Genomic DNA, 25,443 nt, shown 5'->3' with positions numbered 1-25,443 from the left:
AACCTCCTCCACTCCTCGAGGGCGCCGGCACCCTCGGTCGACTTTACCTTTTTCAGTGGCTGTAGAGGGCTCAGTTAATGAAACTAGAAAATCTAAGGAATCCATTGGTACCAACCATGTCATGCTAGCATGTTGAGAAGAACGCTAAATAACACTACATAGTTATGCTTCATTTTGGCGAGGAAAAACTGGCATGGTGATTTTCAAAATGGTCCCTTGACCTCCGACCTCAAGATATATGAGTGAAAATGGGTTCTCTGGGTACCCACGAGTCTCCCCTTTACAGATATGCCCACTTTATGATAATCACATGCAGCTTTGAGGCACAAACCATGCAAAGCCTTGTGCAAAGCACACTGGTCTATTATTCGACGCGTTTATTTCTTATTCTTCTTCTGCCAAACTTTGCCGCGCTACTCCTCCGGCAGCGTTGCCAACACCTGTACAAAAAATACATCGAAACGTGCGGAATGATCGGGAATCGTGTGCTATGACCTGACTAAGAGATTCGCTCAGCGGTTTCCGAGAAAATCGCGCGAAAGCGCGATTTTTTTGCTCCATTGGAATGCATTGAAAATCGACGTGAAGAGTGCTCATAAACACTCCTCTTTGGGGCCATACAGAGTCGCCATACTTTAACGTAGAAACGGGATTCAAAGTTTAAACGGGTCACGAGACTTGGGACTTTATTTGGCCAAATGGAAATGTTTTGATAGCTGGCACGGTTTTCACGAAATCGCAGTTTACATTTTGTGAAATTTTCAGACCGTTTCAGATTTTATAATGGGTGTGTATTGCGTGGGTCGTTAAGGGCTAGAGTGTGTGACATCATCGCTAGAGTGCGGGAAAGCTTTGAAATCTTTTGAAAATTTTCCGAACAAATTGCTCTGTAGCCCACAACGTCCACTCCTCATAGATAATTAATACATCAAAACGTAGGTATTTTTGTGCCGGTCGCAAACATGTAGCTATGGAATCAGTCGGACTTACACATTTGGCGACACATGCCTGAACGTGAGAGCAACTGCAGGCTTCGCTCCCATAGGGCCCCATATTAAATTTCACAGAATTTTTTGGATCAGAGAAAAAAGTTACTACTTTTCGAAACTGCCGCCGAGGTCACATTTTTGAAACTACAGACCCAAATGTCGCACCATTTGTTCATCAGAGACTCCTAACTGGTCTCATGAACAATCTAAGCGATAGGAGTCACGGTTTCTGTCGTAGAAGTACTTTTATGACATGTACGTCTCTGGTTAACTCCTATTATAAACTGCCCCACTGCAGCAGTGGCCAATCACCACGGCAACTTCAGATTGCTGCTAGACAGCTGATTCACATTAGCCAATCAGAGCAGGCTGACTAACTAACACACACACACACACACACACACACTATTTACTGTATCACGCCATTTCAGTGAGCCAACATGCTCTAAACCAGGCTTCAATGGATCAGGGCCATAATTAATGTGATCAATTACACCTGTGATTAAAAGCCCCACCAAGTCTCATTGTATGATAACAGGAACTAGGTATTTACCTACTTTTCAAAATAAAATCCCTCAACTCTTACTGTATGTTAACAGGAAACTAAACACTCCTCACGGCCCCCCAATCACCATGGCAACCACTGACAGACACGCACGCAGCGAAAGGGCCTACAGTTATGACCTCACTATGGACCTTAGACAGTCTGAATCTGCCACCCCCCCCCACCCATCCCCCCAGCACCAGGCACACTGGTCAAAATTTCTTGCGAAATTTTCTAGTGAAGTCTTACTATTCCTCTTCTTACGGTTTTTGCCGCACTACTCCTGCCGCAGTGTTGCCAACACCTGTACAAAAAGTACATCAAAACGTGCGGAATGATCGGGAATGGTGTGCTATGACCTGACTAAGAGATTCACGTAACGGCCTCCGAAAAAATCGCGCGAAAGCGCGATTTATTTGCTCGACAGGAATGAGTGGCAAATCGATGTGAAGAGAGCTCAAAAACACTCCTCTTTAGGGCCGTACAGAGTCGCCATACTTTAACATAGAAAAATGATTAAAAGTTTAACGGGTCACGAGACTTGGGACTTTATTGGGCCTTTCATCCACCTTCTTAAAACCTCACTATGGTCCTCAGACCCCCCCCAGCACCAGGCACACTGGTCAAAATTTCTTGCGAAATTTTCTAGTGAAGTCTTACTATTCCTCTTCTTACGGTTTTTGCCGCGCTACTCCTCCCTCAGCGCTGCCAACACCTGTAAAAAAAGTACATCAAAATGTGCGTAATGACCGGGAATGGTGTGCTATGACCTGTCTAAGAGATTCGCATAGCGGTCTCTGAAAAAAATGTGCGAAAGCGCGATTTCTTTGCTCCATATGAATGAGTGGCAAATCGACGTGAAGAGAGCTCAAAAACACTCGTCTTTAGGGCAATACAGAGTCGCCATACTTTAACGTAGAAAGATTATTAAAAGTTTAAACGGGTCACGAGACTTGGGACTTTATTGGGCCTTTCATCCACCTTCTTAAAACCTCACTATGGTCCTCAGACCCCCCCCCAGCACCAGGCACACTGGTCAAAATTTCTTGCGAAATTTTCTAGTGAAGTCTTACTATTCCTCTTCTTACGTTTTTTGCCGCACTACTCCTGCCACAGTGTTGCCAACACCTGTACAAAAAGTACATCAAAACGTGCGGAATGATCGGGAATGGTGTGCTATGACCTGTCTAAGAGATTCGCGTAGCGGCCTCCGAAAAAATTGCGCGAAAGCGCGATTTATTTGCTCGACAGGAATGAGTGGCAAATCGATGTGAAGAGAGCTCAAAAGCACTCCTCTTTGGGGCCATACAGAGTCGCCATACTTTAACGTAGAAAAATGATTAAAAGTTTTAACGGGTCACGAGACTTGGGACTTTATTGGGCCTTTCATCCACCTTCTTAAAACCTCACTATGGTCCTGAGACCCCCCCAGCACCAGGCACACTGGTCAAAATTTCTTGCGAAATTTTCTAGTTTTTTTTCTAATTTACAATCAATTTTACTTTTTCACTATAAAGTATATGCACCTTGTAGGAATGAAATATGAACAACAGTTATGTTGTCAGCATGAAGCATTTGTGAAAATACTCTCTACAATCAAGAGGTGAGCGGAAAGTGATGGAGCTAAAGCCGGAGAAGCTCTATTTCTAAAGGGACCTCTGTGCCCCAGCCGGGTAGACAGACACAGGGATGATATTACAGCTGAATGAGAAATGGATCGTCTATGTAATTTTCCTCGGCAGATATGATCAGAAATTACAGGATTCAGTAATAATGTAAGAGGGGCTCTTGTACTAGTTGCCACTCAGCGGGCAGGTTAGGTTAATTATCAGTGAGGTCAAGCAGCTGAGGAGCCTCATTGTCGATATCTACCTCTGGTTTCAGTTTTCAGATGCCTGAGTTTAGTCTGTTAGAAGTGGGATAGGTCTGTGTGGTCTGGCTTCTCAGTTTTGACCTGGCAAATTATCCTCTGGTCAGCTGCTCGGCAGACTGTGGTGTTTTAGTTTACTATCCGAGTCCACTAATCTAAATATCTTAGTGCCTTTCTTTTATAGGCTTCTTTTTATTTGGTGTTTACCCTCTCCCCTTTAATCGCTTGCGTTTTCTTGTGGTTACCCTTCTTTTTTCCCATAATTTATTGGGAGTAACAACAGGTGTACAGAAACATACAAATGGAGCACAAATGTAAATGATGGTCCCTCCATTTTTTGGTATTTTTCCACTAAAGCCCCCTCCCACCCAACCCTCACCCTTTGCCGATGCAAAAAGGATAAAGAACAAAAAACAAAGTTAGATTAAATTTTAAAAAGAAAAGAAAAACAAATAAATTATAAATGTGGTTACCCTTCTGGGGCTAACTTTAAGATTCCCCTGGTCCCACTCCCTGTTACCCTGACATAATATTGACATTTGTTGACAATTGATTAACTTGAGGTCAGAGGTCAAGGGACCCCTTTGAAAAGCACCTTTTTCCTCACAAACATTTAGCATAATTACGTAGTGTAACTTTGCATTCTTCTCAACAATCTAGCTTGATACGGTTGGTACCAATGAATTATTCAGTTTTTCTAGCATCATATAAGCTCTAAAACTGAGTCTGCTACAGCCTCTGAAAGAAAGTAAAGTCAGCCGACGGTGCCTGCGCCTTCGAGGAGTGGAAATGGTTTAATGTGAATGAGCTAATAATTTCTTCGATTTCACAACCGGTTCAACAGTTACGCTCATAAAAGGTTTCGTAAGTGAAAGCAAGTTGTAACCGGAGGTTAAAATTCCAGGAGGAGGGTGTTGGTTTCCTATTACGTCTGGCTTTGCACGCCATCTGTCTTTTCCCAATGACAGTAGGTAAACATGTGCATGTGACTAGACAGTGAAAAAAAAAACACAGAGGTAAAAAGAGGTCATATGCAATGGCCCACTAACACGCATGTGTATGTTTCCCAGGGGGAGGAGAGAAGGAGCAGCCTAAGTAAATCAGTAGCCAGTACAAGCTGCAAACATGCATAACCACCATGACTTTCAAGTCTTAAAGACAGTTAAGAAAAACAGAAATTGCAATCACCATTATGAATAATACAATGAGGAAAACCAGTTCTACCACTGGTATCCCAAAAGACGCCTACAAACGCAGCCCCAACTTCCTGCAGAGTTTAAACACAACCTGAATTACTCCCACGCACACAAATAAAGCTACCTCCCAACAACAGCTACCATTATCTCTTACATCAAGGCAGCTTGCACTACAGAGAAGAGGCAATGAGCAGCAGGTTGTGGTTTCCTGCTCTGGGGCTGGCGGCCTGGCTGTGCTGCCTCAGTCTGAGGCCCGTTGACGGGGGGAAAGTGCTGGTTATGCCTGTGGATGGGAGCACCTGGCTCAGCATGGAGATACTGGTGAAGGAGCTCAGCCACAGGGGCCACGAGGTGACGGTGCTGGTGCCTGAAAGCAGCCTGTTGATCTACAGCTCGGAGAGCTACAAGACTGAGATCTACCAAGTGCCCTACACCAAAGCCGAACTGGACGATAGATTCAAGGAGCTGAATGATGGAGTGTTCCTCAAGCCACCAGAAATCACAGATGTGTTTATCAATGTGCAGCGTTTGGTTAACTATACTTCAATGGAGGTGAAAGCCTGCGAGAATCTGCTGAACAACCAGCCTCTAATGAGTCGACTGAAAGAAAAGGGCTTCGATCTTGTGCTCACAGACCCCTTCCTCCCCTGCGGCTCCATCCTTTCTCATGTCTTTTCCATTCCAGCTGTTTATTTCCTGCGTGGGATGCCATGTGGGCTGGATGTAAAGGCTAACCAGTGCCCCTCTCCTCCCTCCTACGTTCCTGTGGAATTCTCTGGCAATACAGACATCATGACCTTCCCACAGAGAGTCAAAAACATGGCCCTGTCTATATTGGAGTCCTACTTGTGCGGAATAATGTATGCCCGCTTTGATGATGCGGTCAGGAAGTATGTAGGAGACAACATGACCTACAAGGACCTTCTTAGTCACGGCGCTATCTGGCTTCTCAGATACGACTTTGTTTTGGAATGGCCCAGACCTCTCTTGCCAAACATGTTTTTTATTGGAGGTATCAATTGTGCAAAGAAAGCGCCTCTTCCAGCGGTGAGTATTCAATGAACGTATGCCAGAGTAAACACGTCGTACAGTTGTCATGGACGGGGATATTATCTTAGAGACTAGAGACCAAAACCGTTTTTTTGCATCAGGCTGTAAACATGTTTATTTCTGCTGTGAAGTTGGGCATTTGGGGTCTATGGGGACTGACTTGCTTTCAGAGCCAGCTTCAAGTGGCCATTCGAAGAACTGTAGTTTTTGGCACTTCCGCGTTGGCTTGAGTTCTCAGCACTGGAGGTTGCTGCTTGGTCCAGGTACAACAACCAGGTTCAGGCTTATGATTAATGGCTGTGCAAGTTCATGCAAGTCTTACAACCCCCTGATGTCTTTTAGAAGTTCAAGCATGACACTTAAGGTACCATTATGCTCAAAACAAACTAGTTTGTACATTGTACTGTCCAACCACACTGTTCTGGAAACTGCTAAGAAACCCCCTTATTGTCAATCTAGGAAAGCCATCCATCCTCTGAATGCTCTAGGTCTCTAGTTTGTGGGTGTAAAGTTTCATGAGGCTGTGATTAACCTAGAGGTCACCACAGGTCATTTTATACAATGAGGTTTCAAAAAATGGTCTCACTATATTGAAATGGCTACAATGGGGACTAACATCATCACACATGAATACAATTGGGCTCACTAGAGCCACAAGAGTTTCAGCTTTACAGTGATACCCAATTTATGTAATTCCAAGACTGTTTAGGGACCCCAGTATGCAGAAATATTCAAATACACCATTTTAGAATAGGCGAAAATAACACATTTATACTGCATGCAAAAAACTGCATGGTTTGTGCCTCAAAGCTGCATGTGATTATCATAAAGTGGGCATATCTGTAAAGGGGGGACTCGTGGGTACCCAGAGAACCCATTTTCACTCATATACCATTTTGAAAATCACCATGCCAGTTTTTCCTCGCCAAAATGAAGCATAACTATGTAGTGTTATTTAGCGTTCTTCTCAACATGCTAGCATGACATGGTTGGTACCAATGGATTCCTTAGATTTTCTAGTTTCATTAACTGAGCCCTCTACAGCCACTGAAAAAGGTAAAGTCGACCGAGGGTGCCGGCGCCCTCGAGGAGTGGAGGAGGTTTAATTTGAATGAGCTAATAATTTATTCAATTTCACATGCGGTGCAACAGCTACACTCATAAAAGGTTTCCTGAGACAAAGCAAGTTGTAAATAAGGTTTAAATGTCAGGAATTACATTGTTGATTTGATGTTATCACCCCCCTCTGAAGAGGAGGGTGCTGGTTTGCAATCACGCATGTGTACGCTTTCCAGGGGGAGGAGGGATGGAGCAGCCTAAGTAAACAGAGGACTTTGCTCCTATCAGTAGCCAGTACAAGCTGCAAACATGCACATCCACTATGACTTGCAAGTCTTAAACACCGTTAAGAAAATAAATAAAAACAGAAATTGCAATCAGCACGATGAATAATAGAATGAGGAAAATCTGTTTTACTACTGGTATCCCAAAAGACGCTCAACTCATTTCTGTAAACATATTTCCTCGGATAAACATACTGTTTTTATAATGTTTAGATGGCTCCACCTCACATGCAAAAGTTGGTAAAAGTTGCATTATGTCACTTGTATATATGTTGAATAAATACAACAAGACGTGAGAGGAAAGGCATGTTTTGAGAAGAAAATGAGCAAAATCCATAAGTGAGTGATTATCTGGAGGCTGGGACTGAGGATCTCTACTCACTCTGTCTTTCCGTGGTTATTTAATAGCCTGCCTACAAACGCAGTACCAACTTACTGCAGAGTTTAAACACACACTAGATCACTCCCACATACACACAAAAAGCTATCTCCCAACAACAGCTACTACTAGCTCTTACAACGAGGCAGTTTGCACTACAGAGAAGAGGCAATGAGCAGGAGGTATCAATTGTGCAAAGAAAGCGCCTCTTCCAGCGGTGAGTATTCAATGAACGTATGCCAGAGTAAACACGTCGTACAGTTGTCATGAACGGGGATATTATCTTAGAGACTATAGAGACCAAAACCGTTTTGTGTATCAGGCTGTAAACATGTTTATTTCTGCTGTGAAGTTGGGCATTTTAAACCATGGTGGTCCATGGGGACTGACTGACTTTCAGAGCCAGTCTCAAGTGGCCATTCGAAGAATTGACGTTTTTGGCACTTCCGCATTGGCTTCATTTCTCAGCACTGGAGGTTGCCGCTTAGTCCAGGTACAACAGCCAGTTTCAGACCTATGATTAATGGCCATGCAAGTTCATGCAAGTCTCACAAGCCCCTGGAGTCCTTTGGAAGTTCAAGCATGACACTTAAGGTACCATTATGCTCAAAACAAACCAGTTTGTACATTGTACTGTCCGACCACACCTGTAGGCAATAGTGTTGTAGTGATATACTTTTTTTGAACAGCCACACTTGAAGGCAGGGTGGAAAGCCTGTCGTTATAGACAGTGTCTTTAGGGGGATACAGGGGGTCTTTAGAGTGAGATAGCAGGTCAACAGTAGATGTCACATAGAAGTGGTGTACATCATCTGAAAGTTGGGAACCTGAAGATTAATTTGAGATGCAACTCAGCAGTGTGTGTCAACTTGTTCTAGTCATAAACCAGAAATAATCATTCATTCATTCATTCATTAAAATAATTAAAATAAATTGTAAAAGTGCATAAGCGCTTAGAACATTATGATATTATGATATGACATAAATGATCACCATCCCCATTCTCACTTATGTCTTTTTGGGTTGATACCATTTGTTACACAGATTTGAAGCTAAATTTAACCATTTTTTTACCACTGGAGAATTGATAAAAACGATCAATAATCCGTCCAAAATACCACATTAAGACACCAAGACCTTGAGGAACACTATCGAAAAAGCCGTGCTGTGATTTGGGATCAAAAACTTTTGACATTTGGGGATTTCTGCAAGAATTGCATTTTTCGGCAATTGGATGGTGAGCACTTCTGTTCTGGAAACTGCTAAGAAACCCCCTTATTGTCAATCTAGATAAGAAAGCCATCCATCCTCTGAATGCCCTGGGTCTCTAGTTTGTAGGTGTACAGTTTCATGAGGCTGTGATTATCCTAGAGGTCACCACAGAGCATTTTATACAATGAGGTTTCAAACAAGACTCGGTCAAAACCGAGTGTATGGCTGGACCGTAGGCTATATGGTCAGTATGTGAATTTGTGGCTAAATTGTTACACAAATAGTCAGCGGTCATGTCTATTGTGTTTTGTGAAAAGTTTTTTTCCACTTATATCTTAATATTTGATTGAAAGACAACTTATAATGAAGCAAATGACATTCAGTAATAGTAAATGGTAACATTTACTAGTCATACATTTTATACAAGGTGAAAAGGTATTAGCATGACATATGCAAGGTTAAAAGTATTTCAGTTTTTTATTAAAGCATGTGTATCAAAAGCATTCATCATGTAAATGGTGTTTAACAATATATACATACTATACTCCATTCAGAAAAGAAGCATTTCAAAAGTTGTTTGCTTGTTGTGTTGCGGACAGACCTGACATAGCATGAATTCAGACTTTTTACTAATCAGCATCATTATTTAGTTATTTCGGCTTCACTTTTGATCCGTTTAAAACAACGTCGCTGTCATATTTATGCCTAGATGACATCATGTTGAGTGGTGATGGAGTAGCTCCATGTTAGCATAGCCTGGCACTGCTCGATCCGAACTCCGTTCAGAAAACAAGCATTTTAAAAGTTGATTGCTTGTTGTGTTGCGTACAGACCTGACAAAGCATGAATTCGGTCTTTTTACAAATCGACATAATAATGTCGTTATTTCTGCATCATTTTGATCCGTTTATTGCAATTAAATCACAGCACAGTCTATTTATTTAGGGTTCATACCGCAGTAGCGACGTGTGACTTGCTGGGTAGTCAGTTCATGCACAACAACAGCACTATGTAAAGATACATTGAACCGCTGACACGCTCCCCAGAAAACGTAAACACAGATGTGTTCTCTGCCTTTTCATTTTGAAAGAGCAACGGCCAATGAGGAAACTCCAACAGTCGGCTGACCAATCCTGTAACTTCATCACTCAGTCAGTCAGTCAGTCACTCACTCACTCAGTGACAGACTTTAGCGTTTGTAGGACTGCCCTCTGCTGTCCAGCCAAAAATGGTCTTACTACAATGAAATGGCTACAATGGGGACTAACATCATCACACATGAATACAATTGGGCTCACTGGATTCACAAGAGTCTCAGCTTTACAGTGATACCCAATTTATGTAATTCCAAGACTGTTTAGGGACCCCAGTATGCAGAAATATTCAAATACACCATTTAAGATTAGGCGAAAATAACACATTTATACTGCATGCAAATAACTGCATGTGATTATCATAAAGTGGGCATGTCTGTAAAGGGGAGATTCATGGGTACCCAGAGAACCCATTTTCATTCACATATCTTGAGGTCAGAGGTCAAGGTACCACCTTGAAAATCACCATGCCAGTTTTTCCTCGCCAAATTTTGCATAATTACGTCGTGTTATTTAGCATTCTTCTCAACATGCTGGAATAACATGGTTGGTACCAATGGATTCCTGAGATTTTTTGTAGTTTCATTTGATACCAATATCATATGAAGTACCTCCAGCTCTAAAGCTGAGCCCACTACAGCCCCTGAAAAAGGTAAATTCGGCCGAAGGTGCCTGCGCACTCGAGGAGTGGAGGAGGTTTTATTTGAATGTGCTAATAATTTATTAAATTTCACATCCGGTGCAACAGTTACACTCATAAAAGGTTTCGTGACACGAAGCAAGTTGTAACCGAGGTTAAAATTTCAGGAATTACATTGTTGGTTTGATGTTATCACCCCCCCTCTGAAGAGGAGGGCGTTGGTTTCCTATTACGTTTGGCTTTGCACGCCATCTGTCTTTTCACAATAGCTGCAGGTATACATGTGCGTGTGACTAGAGAGTGAAAAAAAGAGGTCATATGCAATCACGCATGCGTACGTTTTCCAGGGGGAGGAGGGATGGAGCAGCCTAAGTAAACAGAGGACTTTGCTCCTATCAGTAGGCAGTACAAGCTGCAAACATGCATATCCACTATGACCTGCAAGTCTTAAAGACTGTTAAGAAAATAAATAAAATACAAAGATAAATTGCGATCAGTACAATGAATAATAGAATGAGGAAAATCTGTTTTACTACTGGTATCCCAAAAGACGCTCAGCTCATTTTTGTTAACATATTTCCTCGGATAAACATACTGTTTTTATAATGTTTAGATGGCTCTACTTCACATACAAAAGTTGGTAAAAGTTGCAATATATCACTTGAATACCTCATACTATACGTGAGAGGAAAGGCATGTCGTGAGAAGAAAATGAGCAAAGTCCACAAGTGAGTGATTATCTGGAGGCTGAGACTGGGGATCTATACTCACTCTGTCTTCCCGTGGTTATATAATAGCCTGCCTACAAACGCAGCCCCAACTTCCTGCAGAGTTTAAACACACACTGGATCACTCTCACGCACACACAGAAAGCTACCTCCCAACAAGAGCTACTACTACCTCTTACAACGAGGCAGCTTGCACTACAGAGAAGAGGCAATGAGCAGCGGGGTGTGGTTTCCTGCTCTGGGGCTGGCAGCCTGGCTGTGCTGCCTCAGTCTGGGGCCCGTTGACGGGGGGAAGGTGCTGGTTATGCCTGTGGATGGGAGTCATTGGCTCAGCATGAAGATACTGGTGAAGGAGCTCAGCCATAGGGGCCACGAGGTGACGGTGCTGGTGCCTGAAATAAGCCTGTTGATCCACAGCTCGGAGAGCTACAAGACTGAGATCTACCAAGTGCCCTTCACCAAAGCCGAACTGGACAATAGATACAAGCAGCTGAAGGATGGAGTGTTCCTCAAGCCACCAGAAATCACAGATTTATTTGTCAATGTGCAGCGTTTGGTTAACTATACTACAGCGGAGGTGAAAGCCTGCGAGAATTTGCTGAACAACCAGCCTCTAATGAGTCGACTGAAGGGAGTGGGCTTTGATTTTGTGCTCACAGACCCTTTCCTCCCCTGCGGCGCCATCCTTTCTCATGTCTTTTCCATTCCAGCTGTTTATTTCCTGCGTGGAATTCCATGTGGGCTGGATGTAAAGGCGAACCAGTGCCCCTCTCCTCCCTCCTACGTTCCTGCAGCCTACTCTGGCAATACAGACATCATGACCTTCCCACAGAGAGTCAAAAACATGGCCATGTCTATATTGGAGTCCTACTTGTGCGGAATTATGTATGCCCGCTTTGATGAAGCGGTCAGGAAGTATGTAGGAGACGACATGACCTACAAGGACCTTCTTAGTCAGGGCGCAATCTGGCTTTTCAGATACGACTTTGTTTTGGAATGGCCCAGACCTCTCTTGCCAAACATGTTTTTTATTGGAGGTATCAATTGTGCAAAGAAAGCTCCTCTTCCAGCAGTGAGTATTCAAAGAATGTACGCCAGAGTAAACAAACAGGCATCACATCTGGATCCACTCAAGGCACACTGCATAGACTTGCACAGCGTTGAGTCAGGCTAAAGAAAACCCCTTAGACATTGATGTAATGAAAACAATGTAATATATTAAAGGTGTCGCTCATAGTGATGAACCCATGGAGAATTATTGCACAACTCTGCAGCTGTTTTAGCCCAATGCTTAGCTAACGTTGCTCTGTGTTTGTCTGACGTGCAAATAGGTCACTGTTTGCCTACAACATGTTGGCCAAAATAACTTAATATGGTGATAATATGTCCAATATACGTGTTTTTCAGCTTATTGTAGATTTCTTGTGACCCCAACTGCCCACAAAAATGTATTGATGCAACTTTAAATCTTAGTTTCATATCTGTGTTCATAACTTAAAGGATTGCACATATTTGATTTGCTTATCTTTTTCATATGCAATATGCGCTGAACCCGTCAGCAAATTTCTGAATACGATATTTTTTTTGCTTACTTACATTGACATAATCATTTGGAATTTAATATCTCTGCATTAGTGCTTGCAAAACTATTCAGGAAACAAAATGTGGAGCTTTTTTCCTATCTTTATTCAAGAGCGTGTTACTCAATTTGAGAGCATGACTCATTTTATTCCAAATATCATACAGAAAGCAAGGGAAGTACATTTAATAAAACCTTGGAGGGTGGAAGTAGATAGATCCGTATTAAGAGTAACAGCCCGTCTAGCCCGTTTGCATGTAAAGGCGTATGAATGCCACGATAATGCACAAGGCGTTTAGAGTGCTGCAAGTACACCTTTCTTGATTTCCACGTGTCATTTCTACGCCATGTATCCTGAACTGACTACACTGTAAACACATTTGCGTATAAATGCTACGGTAAGAGTTAGTGACGTAATATAAAAAGTCAGAAAAAACGCATATGGTGGGCGGGTCCAACAAACACCAAACTTTTTAGCAGGAGATCGGTGTTTGAGACCGGTGTTTTTTTTTTAATACGTTTCGTTAATGCCGTTTGTTTTTAGTACCATTTGTGATGTGTTTTCCGTAGTTGTGTTACATTGTTTCTGTACATATTTTACTTAGTTTACGTACTTATTTCTAAGGCTAACCATGACGTGTTTCCTAAACCTAAGTGGTTTTGTTGCCTCAACCTAAGTTAATGATTTTGTTGACTGAACCTAACTGCAGATATTACCGTGGTTTAGTTGCATGGTGTACAAATGGCACGCAAAAAGTGGCGTAAAATGCATACTCATGACACGCAAAATGTGCAATGCCGTGGTATTTATACGCCTTCGAGACCGGGTTGGCCTGTCAAGGATGCTCCAAGAAGTAAAGCGAATACACCCGCAACGAGAAAGGGATCATTTCATTGGTCAACATACCCCTGGCAATGACAGGGTTGTTGCACAAAAAATCCAAAAGCAGAGGAAAAATCTGAGACATTTCACGAGTACAAAGAAGCAGCCTGAGCGTGAGGAGAAGGGCTGAAGCTGGAGCGCAGAAAATCTGTGCAAGCAACAATATATCTGAGTGCAAGCATACGGTTTGAGCAGAAGCAGAGCAAATCCGAAACGCAAGCAGGGTCTATTTGAGTGCGAGGGCAGGGAAAGCATTACAAAATCTGAACATGAAATCAGTCATGCTCTAAAACTGACAGACCACGCTCTTGCAAAAAGTTAGGAAAAAAGCTCTATAACAGAACAGCTGTGTCAAAGTATAGACAAGTAAATATACATACATTTTGGGGACCTGCAAAATATTTCAACATTATACAACAAATAATACTTTCAGTAATCATTTTCTGTGGTACAAGAAAGTACTTTCACCTTTGAACTGAATATGGAGATATAGTTCATACAGTACGAGTCACTAGTGCTGAAAAGATTGTAAAGATAGCTTTGACTGTTTATCGTGATTTGGCTCACAACACTGAAAGAACATGTTTGTCTGCTCTAATGGAGGTTTCCGTGTGTGGAATCTGAGCCAGGATTAGCAGATTTGTGGACTATGGCCAGCTACAGTAAGAAAGGAAGTGAGGAGCCCTGTTTGTTAACGGGAATCACATACTTTCACATACTTGATTTATTAATGAGTGGATTGGTTTAAGGTGTGAGATAGTCAGCTGTGAGGAAGGCCTCAGGTGAATGACTGATTGAATCAAACTTGTCATGAGGTCAGCAACTGTTGTTCTTTTGTTGACCTAATGATATATAAGGCAGAGAGCAACCATATGGGTATTTCTTCCACCCTGCATGAAGTAAAGAGATTTGATTCATCACACAGAGTCTCTAATTTCTAGGAGAATTTGCAACTCTCAATATTTTAGACAAATTTCCGCCACACACTAATTGGGTGGATCTGCTGAATACAATGTTGATCAAATGAATTCCCTTCAATATATTTGAAAATAATGTATCACGGCAGCTTTCAGATGGAAGTGATCTAATGGCTGCACGCTAAAATGAAAAAAGTTGGTGCATTTTGGTCATTGCCCACTCTATCTCACTTTTCATTATGACTGAGAAATAATTTGTGTGTCTTTCCCACCCTCCCTGCAGGACTTGGAGGAGTTTGTGAACGGCTCGGGAGACGACGGCTTTATCGTCTTTACGCTGGGCTCTCTTGTGTCCAGCATGCCTGAGGAGAAGGCTAAACAGTTCTTTGATGCCTTTCGGCAAATTCCTCAAAGGGTAATAATAACCGTAACAGATTCAATCACTTCAGTTAGATTCAATCCAATAACTTACACCAGTTTATACAAAAAAAACTCTACTGATTACTTTTATTAGACTGCTATTTATTCTCTTCAAATAAAACACACAAGTTTCTAACTAAGCAAACATTGACACATTAGGCAGTGATTTTCACACTCAGCATATAATGCTAAAGCCCCGAGCAGTTTGAACCATTGGACATTGTCCCTTGCCTTGTTACATCACTGGTTCCCAACCTGGGGGTCGCCAAAGGTTCATGGGGGGGTCGCGAGGCCTTCTTGATTTTAAGGGGTTGGCCGATATCTCAGCATTTCATTCATTTCTATGAAGAAAAATAAATGAAATTGTTATTTCTGAAGTTTGGATTATTATTTGAAATATAAACAGGATAAGGGCACAGTGGAGACCTGAACACAAATTATATTCATAGAGCCTTAATCCCTCTCTGCTAAGCCGTAAAGTACGCAGTTAAAACAACCATAGAGCTAGAACAATGGCCAAGTGTCAGGGAAAAGAAAACACTGCATTTGTCAAAAAAAGAAGCTTATTAAGTATGAATGATTGTTAAAAATTAAAAAAGAAAATACAGAATACAGAGAATTTTATTAAAGTTCCTAAAAATAACAGGAAACTCATCTCTGATGCAATAATCACAGGAAATTATCTGCTCAAACTTCATCCAAATTGTTCGTTTTACACAAACTTCCTGGTTGGGAAACACTGCATTACATGAACAGTTTGCACATCATTGTGTTAAAAATGAAGAGGTGTTATTTCTGTTTCAGGTTGTGTGGAGATACACTGGAGTCATACCTGAAGATGTACCCAAGAACGTGAGACTTATGAAGTGGTTACCTCAGAATGATCTCCTAGGTGTGTTTAGCTTTCTCCAGACAGTGTTCCTATCATAATTATGTTTTACCTGCATTTGGTGTGTGGTGGACTGGACCTGTAACTGTGTCTGTTTTCTCCTCAGCCCATCCCAAAGCTAAAGCCTTCATCACTCACGGAGGAACCCACAGTATCTACGAGGGCGTCTGTAACGCTGTACCCATGTTGATGTTTCCACTGTTTGGGGACCAGGGGGACAACGTGCAACGCATGGTGATCCGCGGCGTCGCAGAGTCACTCAGAATTTATGATATGACGAGTGAAACCCTTTTGGCTGCACTTAATAAAGTCATCCATGACAAAAGGTAAGAGTCCCTCAATTGTATTTGGAAATCATGAAACTTATTATTAAAGAAAAAGGTACAAATTAAAGGTGCCCTGTGGAGCTTTATTGGAAACAAATAAGGCTGCTATTATACACGTTGGCGACATAGTGTAACTTGTGGCCAATGTGTATGTAGATAAGACTGTGTGCTGGTGTGTTGTAGCCCATGTTTCCCATAGACCCGCCAAAGTTTCACATATGCACCCAACGTCAACCCGAGCAAAGGTCTTAGCAGCATGAACAATTTTTTTAAAGAACTTTTTCCATTAATAATACATACTTTTTTTAACTACTGTTCTGGATTATATTAATGTGTAAACGCTACACGGAAAATTTGAAAATGTTTGGAAATGAATGACTATTGTTGCACAATTTCAGTCACATTCTGTGGTCAATGTCCCTCCACTCTGTAGATGATAAATCCACGGAGATATAGTGTGCAGAGGCTTTCTTCTTTTATACTAGTTTATACTTAAACACATTTCATAATGCAGGCAGTTTCATAAATACTTCCCTAAAATAATTACTCGTAAACGTTTTTTTTTTATATGTATCCTAAATGGTTATCAATTTGATATTGCTGCTGTTGTTAGAAGGCAAGCTACCCCGTTCATTTGCAGTTCTTTAGACTGACGTAAATGTTCGTATTTTATACATTTATAGTGTGACCAGTTACATAGAACATAGTTGTGTTAATTTGTGAGGATATACAGTAGGCCTTGAGATTATAAAAACTGGAGATTATCCTATTAACTGTGTATTTTCTCCCCAGTTACAAAGAGAATATAGTGGCGCAGTCTCAGATACACCTGGACCGTCCTGTTGAGCCTTTGGACCTGGCTGTTTTCTGGACTGAGTTCGTCATGAGACACAAAGGAGCCGATCACTTAAGAGTAGCTGCACACGACTTAAACTGGATTCAGTACCATAGCCTGGATGTCATCGGCTTTCTTCTCATCATTCTCCTCACTGTCCTGTGGGTGACACTCAAATGCTGCTTGTTCTGCACCCGCAAGTGTTGCAGGAAGGGGACTCCAAAGAGAAAGAAAGAGTAGTGTCTCTAATGCAGCAGTCATTAGGTTCTATACTGTACGTTCTGTAATGAGGTGAATAATGGAGGTTGAAATACTGCAATGAGATTTCAGACTAGTGCACTGTACGTGTGTGTGTGGGTGTGTGTATGTGATGTATCTGTACCACAGACTGTATATGAAGATGGACATGACAACTCCCCAAAAGTGAAGCCAAAACATCTCGATCGCCCCCTGGTGGCTGGTTGCAGTATAGATCATAACTCCCGCCTCCTCCATGTTAGTGGATGGGACATGGGCCAAACTAAACAGTCAAATCAATTTTACCTAAAGATGGTTTCTGTTGTTTTAGGTAGTTCTTATCATACTGATGTATGTTCAAGTGTTTCTTTTTCTGATATGTTTGGTTTTAATTAGTTATTTGATGCTATAAAAAGGGGGTGAGACATCATGATTGGCAGCTGTGAGTCTGACAAGCTGCGGCGGTGCTCGGCTCGTGATCGGTTTCGCACTATTCTCACTACTGCGTAGACTCTGGCTCCAAATGACCTCAACATCTCAAGATGGCAGCTCCTGTATCCGGGATAGTTTGGCTTCAAATCTGTATAGTGGGAGGAAGTGAAGACATGTTGTTTATCTATATATACAGTCTATGATATGTACGTACAATATGTATGTGTGTGTTTGTGTGTGTACTATACTGTCTTTAACCCATGTGGAACACACTACCAGCAATGATTGAGTGAAGCCATCCTTTGGAAAACAAACGTAATAAAATGTTTTTTAAACTTTGTCATGGATTTATTTGTAATGTTTTTATAACAGGCTACAAAAAAAATATTGAATACACTTTAAACACTTCCTCACTTTGAGGTTTCTCCAGCACTGTGGTTGGGGGGGAAATGGTTTTATTGGCTGCAGGAGTTAACTTAGCCAGGGACCCCTTAGAGGGGAGAACATTTTTCAGGGACCCTCTCATAATTATAACACTGATTAAGCTTATGCTTTGCTATGCTATGCTTTGTTACGCCATTTGTATTCTTGGGTGCCATTGGAACTATTTGTATTCTAAAACTTTTCAGTCTAAATACATCAGACCTGTGTCATAGTGATAAACAGAAACACATTTCAATTTGAATCATGTTAAGATACGATAAAATGAGATAATCCTTTATTAGTCCCGGTGAAATTATACTAATTTTAATCCCATTTATATACCTTTCATTTTACATTTCAAGTAATCAAGCTTAAAAGCTTTCAAAAAATGAACAGTAGCAAGACTGGCATAATCCTAATAAATCCAGACATTTAAAAAACATAGGGGAGAGTGGGGTAAAATGAGCCAGTGGGTAAGTTGACCCACCCCCTGTATCTTGGCAACTGTGATTATGTTTTGTCATGTGACCATAAATTCACGAAGTACCCATCATTTCTATCTTGCTGTGATGGAGTTAAGCACATGGGAGAAGTAGTAAATACTTTTTTACACCAAAAACAGTTTTTTCCCTATCAAAGTAAATTTTCTGCATGTCAGGAATAATGAATGTTAGGTCAAAGCAAATTTATCCAGGTCTAAAAAAATATATTATACATGTTGGTGATTTACTAAGATATAACACCATGTTAATCCCTTCGCTAAAGATTAGCCTGAATTGCTAAGCTGGGCCATTTTTTCCAAAATGGTAGCTATGGGGCAAAGTGAGCCAAAGGCTATGGGGTAAGTTGAGCCACTGGCTCACTAATATTCTACTATTATTCCGAGCCACTGGCTCAACTTACCCCACCATAAATTAACCAAATTAATTCTCTGATGTATAAAATGGTATTACTGTTGAGTGTTACACAACTTGGTTTGATTTTTTTATGTGTTAACCTTTATAGAAGAGGGAGATAAAGGAAGTTAAAACAGTTGGTTATAGTGGAACAGCAGAGGCAAAGAGGGTCCTCACAGAGGAGGTAGAGAAGGAGCTTGCAGACCATATCAAGAAGCTGGCTGAACAGTTCCACGGCCTTACTCCAAAGAAATGCTGTGAACTGGCATTGGAATTGGCAGAAAGAACAACCTTCCTATCCCCAACAACTGGAAAGAGCAGGGTTTAGCAGGTAGGCCTAGGTCAAACCAAAGACCAAGACGAAAATCACAGCGTACAGCAGTTCTGAGGAGAGTGTGATGCCATCCCATTTGATGACACTTCTGAGCATGAGAGTTCTAATGATGAGAGAAGTGAATCAGACATCTCAGATCTGTCAGTTGGTGACTTTGTCATAGTAAACTTTGTATCCAAAGGCAGAAGCTACCATTACATTGGCTTGGTTGAGAGCCTGGAGGGCAACGAAGTGAGTGCAAGATTTCTCAGAAGAATCCGGGGGAACACTTGACGTGAGAAGCCCACCTTTGTATTCAAGGAAAAGGATGAGGCATCTTTTCCACTGAGTGATGTGCTGAAGGAGCTACCTCAACCTCAAAAGGCTGGAGGAACTGCAAGGAGGGAGCAACAGTTCATATTTCACTGCAACCTTGACGACTGGAATATTGTCGAATATTGAATGATATTTTGATTGTTCAATGGTCTTGAAACTCACAGGTGGTTTGTTCTCACAAGTTCATAACTGTGAAACTGTTTGTTAACACACTTATGCTGAGGTTTAAACTTAAAAACTCAGATGTTCAGTTTACCCCACGATGGCTCAACTTACCCACTGACTCGGATCAACTTACCCCTTACCTGGGGCAAGTTGAGCCACAGGAGCACTTTTTTTGGGAAGGTCATTTTTTCCAGACAGCTTTGTGATGGATGCATGCTGATCATTTCATTTGATAGGAGAGATCCTGAATTTAAGGTTCAAGTTTTCATTCTGCTTCTGTCTCATTTTTCCTAACCTCGAGGACAGCATAAGTAAAAATTGGCTCATCTTACCCCACTCTCCCCTACCAGTCTAAAGCTGACTGTCAGTAAGTGCTTAAAATAATGAACTTATTGCTGTTTTTCACATTCATATCAGAGTTTCTATTGACCCAAAGCTAACATGGGTGGGAGTAATGGACACAATATGCATGTTTTATTGTAGACTGTTTACTGTAGACATGCACTTTTTAATGATAATGAAAGAGTGCCACGGTCCCCTGGGGCTCCCTGAACCTCACTTTGAGAATCACTGGTGTAGGCTACATGAGGACTGGGCTGCTAATTTTCTTTTCTATAGCTCCATCTAGTGGTCCGTAGACCCAATAGCATTATGCTGTATAAGGCTTACCAGCTCCCTTGAAAAGCCAAATATCTCCTCTTTTTTGTTTGTGTTTAATGACACTAGCGCCATCATAGTACACGTGTGTGAAGGGTTAATCAGACAGCATTCTTCCACTGTCCCAGAAAATGTGTGGCCAAGTATATCATACAACCCCCTCTGGCATTTTAGGCTCACTTTCTTGTTGTTGAAGGTTTAACAATTAAAATAAAACATTAAGGACTAATATTAACAGCTTAAATGGACTTCTAATCTCCCCCCAGATATCACACCAAGGTTCAGAAATCCTCAAAGTGTCTGAGGACAATGTAGTCCTACAGCAGACGAGTGCTTAGCTCAACAGGTTCGGTACTCAAAACAATCAGATTGCTTACAAACCCTCTTAAAATCTGTACTTGAGCTTTAGAGTAAAATGCTAACATGCATGTCTGTCTTTTAAGAAACCATCAAATTAATTTCGGAGAAAATGTACAAGGGATAGAAACTACAGCATCATGTGTGTGTGTGTAGTTCAGTGTGTGAGGTGTGACTACCTTTGTGCACATTGTTGTTACTGTGGCCTTCATACACAGTTTTACACTCAACCATGTACCTCAACCCTCTTCCTTTAGAGTAAATGTAGCCGATGATCAAAAACGAGCAGCTAAGAATGAGTTTATTTGTGACAGTAAATATGGATCCTTTTGATTTTGGGTGCAATACATAAAGATGGTACAAGTAGACAGGACCTAAACTCCTGTTCACAGCACACTTAAATTAAAACTTTCCAAAGATGTCTTTTCAAAAGTCCTTATTGTTCTGTAGAGACACAAGGAGACACACAGAGTGCAATACAGTGAAGTGCTACACATTTAGAATTATTGATGAATTACCTACAATGTATGTGTGCCAACCAGTCTTATCTGGTTTTATAAAACTCATGCTGCAGTAAGAAAGGTGTGATCTCATCTCTTCTGTGCAAGAATGACACCTGCCCACCAAGTTTCCGTTGGGGGAGTTAGACGGTTGACTACAAAAGGTGGTGAGGTGGGGGATCACTGTTCAGCTTTCTGCACAACAACCATGATCTACGCATACTGCATTGTATTCTTCTTTCAGCTGCTCTCCCTCGCTGGTAAGATACAATTCTTATCAAAGTTATTTCTAGTTTTTAAGGATTATAACTGATTTGTTAAAGAAGCCTTTTTAATGGCTGGAAAGTTGGAATAAATTATCTCATTTTGCTTTTTTCATTCCGTAATAATAATAATAAGAACAATACTAATTTGTTGAGGGTTTTGTACTTTGTAATCTGTGTATTAATATACCTTCTCTGCTGATGTAAGGGGGCTCTGAGAGTGGCATCTTTGGTGGGAGGGATGCGAAGCCTCACTCCAGACCCTACATGGCATCTCTCCAGGTTAATGGATCACATAAATGTGGCGGGATACTTATTCGGAAGGACTTTGTTCTAACTGCAGCACACTGCATGTGAGTGAGTGTATTAAGCAACAATGCAGAATCATAGAGCCAAAAGAAAACAATGATTTTTATGTCACAATTAACAATTCAATGGGTACTAATTATTTGCATTTAAATAATTGTTTTATTCCCATAACTGAATATTTGTCATTTACAAAGGATGTGTAAATTACTTTTAAAGCTTTTGTTGGAACAAGTTTAATGTTGTATTATTATTATTATATTACATAGATGTATGTTTGTCATAGCCTGGGGTCAAGAAAAATACATTAAATATGCTATCAGGGTTCTTAATTGTTAACACTTCTTACAAAGTAATTTGTATTTCTAAGTCATTGCAGTTATAGTAAACTTTATCATCAATGTTTTCAGTCCCTTTCAAAGTGTGAAGTGCTAAATATAATGAAGTATATAATATTTCCACATTATTTCTTCTCTTGTTTGTCAGCGATCCATCCACGATAGTGGTACTTGGAGCACACGACATAAGCAAGGAAGAGAAAAGTCAGCAATCGATCGGAGTGGCAAAGTACCATCCACATCCGGATTACAATGGAAAATTCGACAACGATATCATGTTACTGGAGGTAAAATAAAACTGTGTAAAAGTTAATATCAAAACCCATCACAGTTTAATTTTATTGTAATATCTTATGTAGAGTTAGAGCTGCACGAGGTGATTTCACACATTTGCACGAAAGGATGTGGGAGTGAACTGCTTCACATAAAGACCTCAATATTGCTTTAAGAGGACACAAACAAACACACACAAAGAAAAAATAAACATGTCTGAGAGATGATTGAACTGTTTCATGAAATACACTGTTCTCTTTCACAGCTAGAAAAAAACGCCACACTGAACAGGTATGTGAAGGTCATCGGACTACCGAAGAAAGACGGGAAAATCCCAGCCAACACTAACTGTGCCGTTGCTGGCTGGGGCATAACTGGAGTCAGTGAGCCGGCATCAACAGTACTGAGGGAGGCCACGGAGAAGATCCAATCCAGCTTTAAGTGCAAAAATATATGGAAAAAAAACTTCAATTCTTCTCACATGCTATGCACCAAATTTAACAAAAAGAATGGAGGGGTTTGCCAGGTAATCTAACAGAAACAGACAAAATAGATCAATAATGCTGAAAACATGGAGAAAACTGTTTCCTTTTATTAATCAAGTGTAAGCAAGTGTAATCTTTATTTGTTTTGCAGTCTACTCAATCAACTTTCTGTTGTCTTTCTCTCAGGGTGACTCCGGTGGACCACTTATCTGCAACACCAAGCCTCAGGGTTTAACAGAATATACCTTGGAAAGCGATTGTACTGATCCCAGGTATCCCCATGTCTTCACTAAAGTCCACGTCTTCCTCCCCTGGATTAAGGAAGTGATGAAGGGTTTGGGGAATGTTGCATGAGCCACTTTTCAGAGGCCAAGAATGATGTCATTTCTTCACTTGATTATTAAATATCATGGTAAACATTTTGAGAATTAATCTTAGTCTTAGTTTTAAAAAAAAAAAATCATGAAACTGGTATGTGTAAATAATTTGCATGTGAACAAATACAACTGATTGTACAACAAAATATGGAATTAAAAACTTTGATTTAACACAAAATCTTGCTGTACATTTACAACATGTGCCTCAAGCATGTTTCTTCATTTCTGATATGTGCTCAACTCCCTTTTGCAAAATTCACAAGTTTAAGTCTTTACATAACAGCAGATGAAAATGGATTTGCATAAAGAAGAAACGTCAGTGAAAAACAATGAGCGGGCGGGCGGGGTGTGTGTGATGGTTTCATTGTGGTGTAAAAGCCCGTAGGCATCAGGGCCAAACCACAGACCGCTTCTCTTGCGTTCACGGCTCGTCAGTCGTAGTGCAAACTTTTGAAGTTGAACCGTTTTCTGTCTGTGAAACCCGCCATCTGTAGAGAAAGTGAAAGGAACAATTCGCCTTAAAATAAAAGCCTCGTCCTCGTCAGTCACAACTGAATTCAGTTTTTTCAGGTGAAAATTTCCTTTTAACCAAAACAGAAATAAAAGACTGGAAATGTAAAACTCACCTGACTTGGATCCCTTGTGAAATATCTCTTCTCTATTACCTGTTAAGAGATAAATACAAATAAATGAAATACAAAATAATTAAAACAAATACAAAACTCAAACACCCATATGTGCATTGAAACAGAGAACGTTGTACTAAAAATGTTTGAAGTTACCCACTTGACTGTAAATGTTAACTGTTAATTCAATGTCAGACACGGGTTACAAATTTGGTACAACACAATAATACAGGGAATCACATGGTTTTCCTACTTCTGTCTAACAAGTATCTTTTATTGTGTAAGTATGTTAAACTTTTAAAAAAACAACTTTATTCTTACGTTTCAGTATAAAAAAGTAACTAGGCCTATTTTTTGGAAGTTGTTTGGAATTGTATATACTGTAATATTCACAATGATATTCATCTTACCAACAAAAATAATTGTTACACCACTTCCCTCAACGTAACACTATGATTTGAGCATACATATCAAATTATTGTAAATTAAATAATTAATGTCGATGTTGGCAATTATTAAATACTGTACATATTTAGATTAGAGGAGGCTGAATGACATTTGTCTACATGGTAAACATTTGATGGTTTATGCTCCTCAGTAGATCCACACCAAACAAATGTAAGTGTGTATATGAATACATCGGCTTTCTTGTCATCATTCTCCTCACTGTCCTGTGGGTGACACTCAAATGCTGCTTGTTCTGCACCTGCAAGTGTTGCAGGAAGGGGACTCCAAAGAGAAAGAAAGAGTAGTGTCTCTAATGCAGCAGTCGTTAGGTTCTATACTGTATGTTCTGTAATGAAGTGAATAACAGAGGTTGAAACACTGTAATGAGATTTCAGACTAGTGCGCTGTACGTGTGTGTGTGGGTGTGTGTGTGTGATGTGTCTGTACCACAGACTGTATATGAAGATGGACGACATGACAACTCCCCAAAAGTGAAGCCAAAACATCGCGATCGCCCCCTGGTGGCTGGTTGCAGTATAGGTCATAAATCCCGACTCCTCCATGTTAGTGGATGGGACATGGGCCAAACTAAAAAGTCAAATACATTTTTCCCAAAGATGGTTTCTGTTGTTTTAGGTGGTTCTTATCATGCGGATGTATGTTCAAGTGTTTCTTTTTCTGATAAGTTTGGTTTTAATTAGTAACAATCAGATTGCTTACAAACCTTCTTACAATCTGTACTTGAGCTTTAGAGTAAAATGCTGAGATGCATGTCTGTCTTTTTAAGAAACCATCAAATTCATTTCAGAGAAAATGTACAAGGGATAGAAACTACAGCATCATGTGTGTGTGTGTAGTTCAGTGTGTGAAGTGTGACTACCTTTGTGCACATTGTGGTTACTGTGGCCTTAATACACAGTTTTCCACTCAACCATGTACCTCAACCCTCTTCCTTTAGAGTATATGTAGCCGATGATCAAAAACGAGCAGCTAAGAATGAGTTTATTTGTGACAGTAAATATGAACCTTTCTGATTTTGGGGGCAATAAATAAAGATGGTACAAGTAGACAGGACCTAAACTCCTGTTCACAGCACAATTCAATTAAAACTTTTCAAA

At 40.7% G+C, this 25,443-nt stretch overlaps 3 protein-coding genes and 2 long non-coding RNA genes across 5 annotated transcripts; 3 read left to right on the top strand and 2 right to left on the bottom strand.

The window, feature by feature from the left end:
- Nucleotides 1-754: 754 nt before the first annotated feature.
- Nucleotides 755-22,692, bottom strand: LOC119499757. Its single transcript, XR_005209438.1, has 3 exons — nt 22,572-22,692; nt 8,014-8,018; nt 755-1,394 (listed from the first exon to the last, which is right to left on the bottom strand). It is a non-coding gene; the product is annotated as an uncharacterized LOC119499757 (long non-coding RNA).
- On the top strand, nt 4,729-5,661 carry LOC119499751 (UDP-glucuronosyltransferase-like). The gene has a single exon (XM_037788904.1). The coding sequence runs from the start codon at nt 4,786-4,788 to the stop codon at nt 5,659-5,661; it is 876 nt and encodes a 291-aa protein (XP_037644832.1). The 5' UTR covers nt 4,729-4,785.
- LOC119499748 (UDP-glucuronosyltransferase-like) lies at nt 11,017-17,902 on the top strand. The gene is made up of 5 exons (XM_037788900.1): nt 11,017-12,117; nt 14,708-14,839; nt 15,649-15,736; nt 15,840-16,059; nt 16,852-17,902. The coding sequence occupies exons 1-5, from the start codon at nt 11,257-11,259 to the stop codon at nt 17,132-17,134; spliced, it is 1,584 nt and encodes a 527-aa protein (XP_037644828.1). The 5' UTR covers nt 11,017-11,256; the 3' UTR covers nt 17,135-17,902.
- LOC119499752 (granzyme B-like) lies at nt 21,351-23,335 on the top strand. Its single transcript, XM_037788905.1, has 5 exons — nt 21,351-21,470; nt 21,682-21,826; nt 22,266-22,404; nt 22,656-22,916; nt 23,062-23,335. Exons 1-5 carry the CDS (start codon nt 21,419-21,421, stop codon nt 23,227-23,229), a joined length of 765 nt encoding a protein of 254 aa, XP_037644833.1. The 5' UTR covers nt 21,351-21,418; the 3' UTR covers nt 23,230-23,335.
- Nucleotides 23,336-23,593: 258 nt separating this feature from the next.
- LOC119499756 lies at nt 23,594-24,002 on the bottom strand. Its single transcript, XR_005209437.1, has 2 exons — nt 23,879-24,002; nt 23,594-23,740 (listed from the first exon to the last, which is right to left on the bottom strand). It is a non-coding gene; the product is annotated as an uncharacterized LOC119499756 (long non-coding RNA).
- Between the last annotated feature and the right edge of the window lie 1,441 nt (nt 24,003-25,443).

The sequence above is a fragment of the Sebastes umbrosus genome, chromosome 13, assembly GCF_015220745.1.
Source record: "Sebastes umbrosus isolate fSebUmb1 chromosome 13, fSebUmb1.pri, whole genome shotgun sequence".
Lineage (NCBI taxonomy): Eukaryota > Metazoa > Chordata > Actinopteri > Perciformes > Sebastidae > Sebastes > Sebastes umbrosus.
This window is presented reverse-complemented; position numbering and strand designations above follow the sequence as displayed.

Excerpts from the sequence above, each read along its gene's own strand:
- LOC119499752 (XM_037788905.1), top strand. The coding sequence starts at position 21,419 with ATGATCTACGCATACTGCATTGTATTCTTCTTTCAGCTGCTCTCCCTC. Across the intron at positions 21,471-21,681 it reads TCAGCTGCTCTCCCTCGCTG|GGGGCTCTGAGAGTGGCATC; the intron begins GTAAGATACAAT and ends TGCTGATGTAAG. Across the intron at positions 22,917-23,061 it reads AGAATGGAGGGGTTTGCCAG|GGTGACTCCGGTGGACCACT; the intron begins GTAATCTAACAG and ends TCTTTCTCTCAG.
- LOC119499751 (XM_037788904.1), top strand. The coding sequence starts at position 4,786 with ATGAGCAGCAGGTTGTGGTTTCCTGCTCTGGGGCTGGCGGCCTGGCTG.
- LOC119499748 (XM_037788900.1), top strand. The coding sequence starts at position 11,257 with ATGAGCAGCGGGGTGTGGTTTCCTGCTCTGGGGCTGGCAGCCTGGCTG. Across the intron at positions 15,737-15,839 it reads ACCTCAGAATGATCTCCTAG|CCCATCCCAAAGCTAAAGCC; the intron begins GTGTGTTTAGCT and ends TTTTCTCCTCAG. Across the intron at positions 16,060-16,851 it reads AAAGTCATCCATGACAAAAG|TTACAAAGAGAATATAGTGG; the intron begins GTAAGAGTCCCT and ends TTTTCTCCCCAG.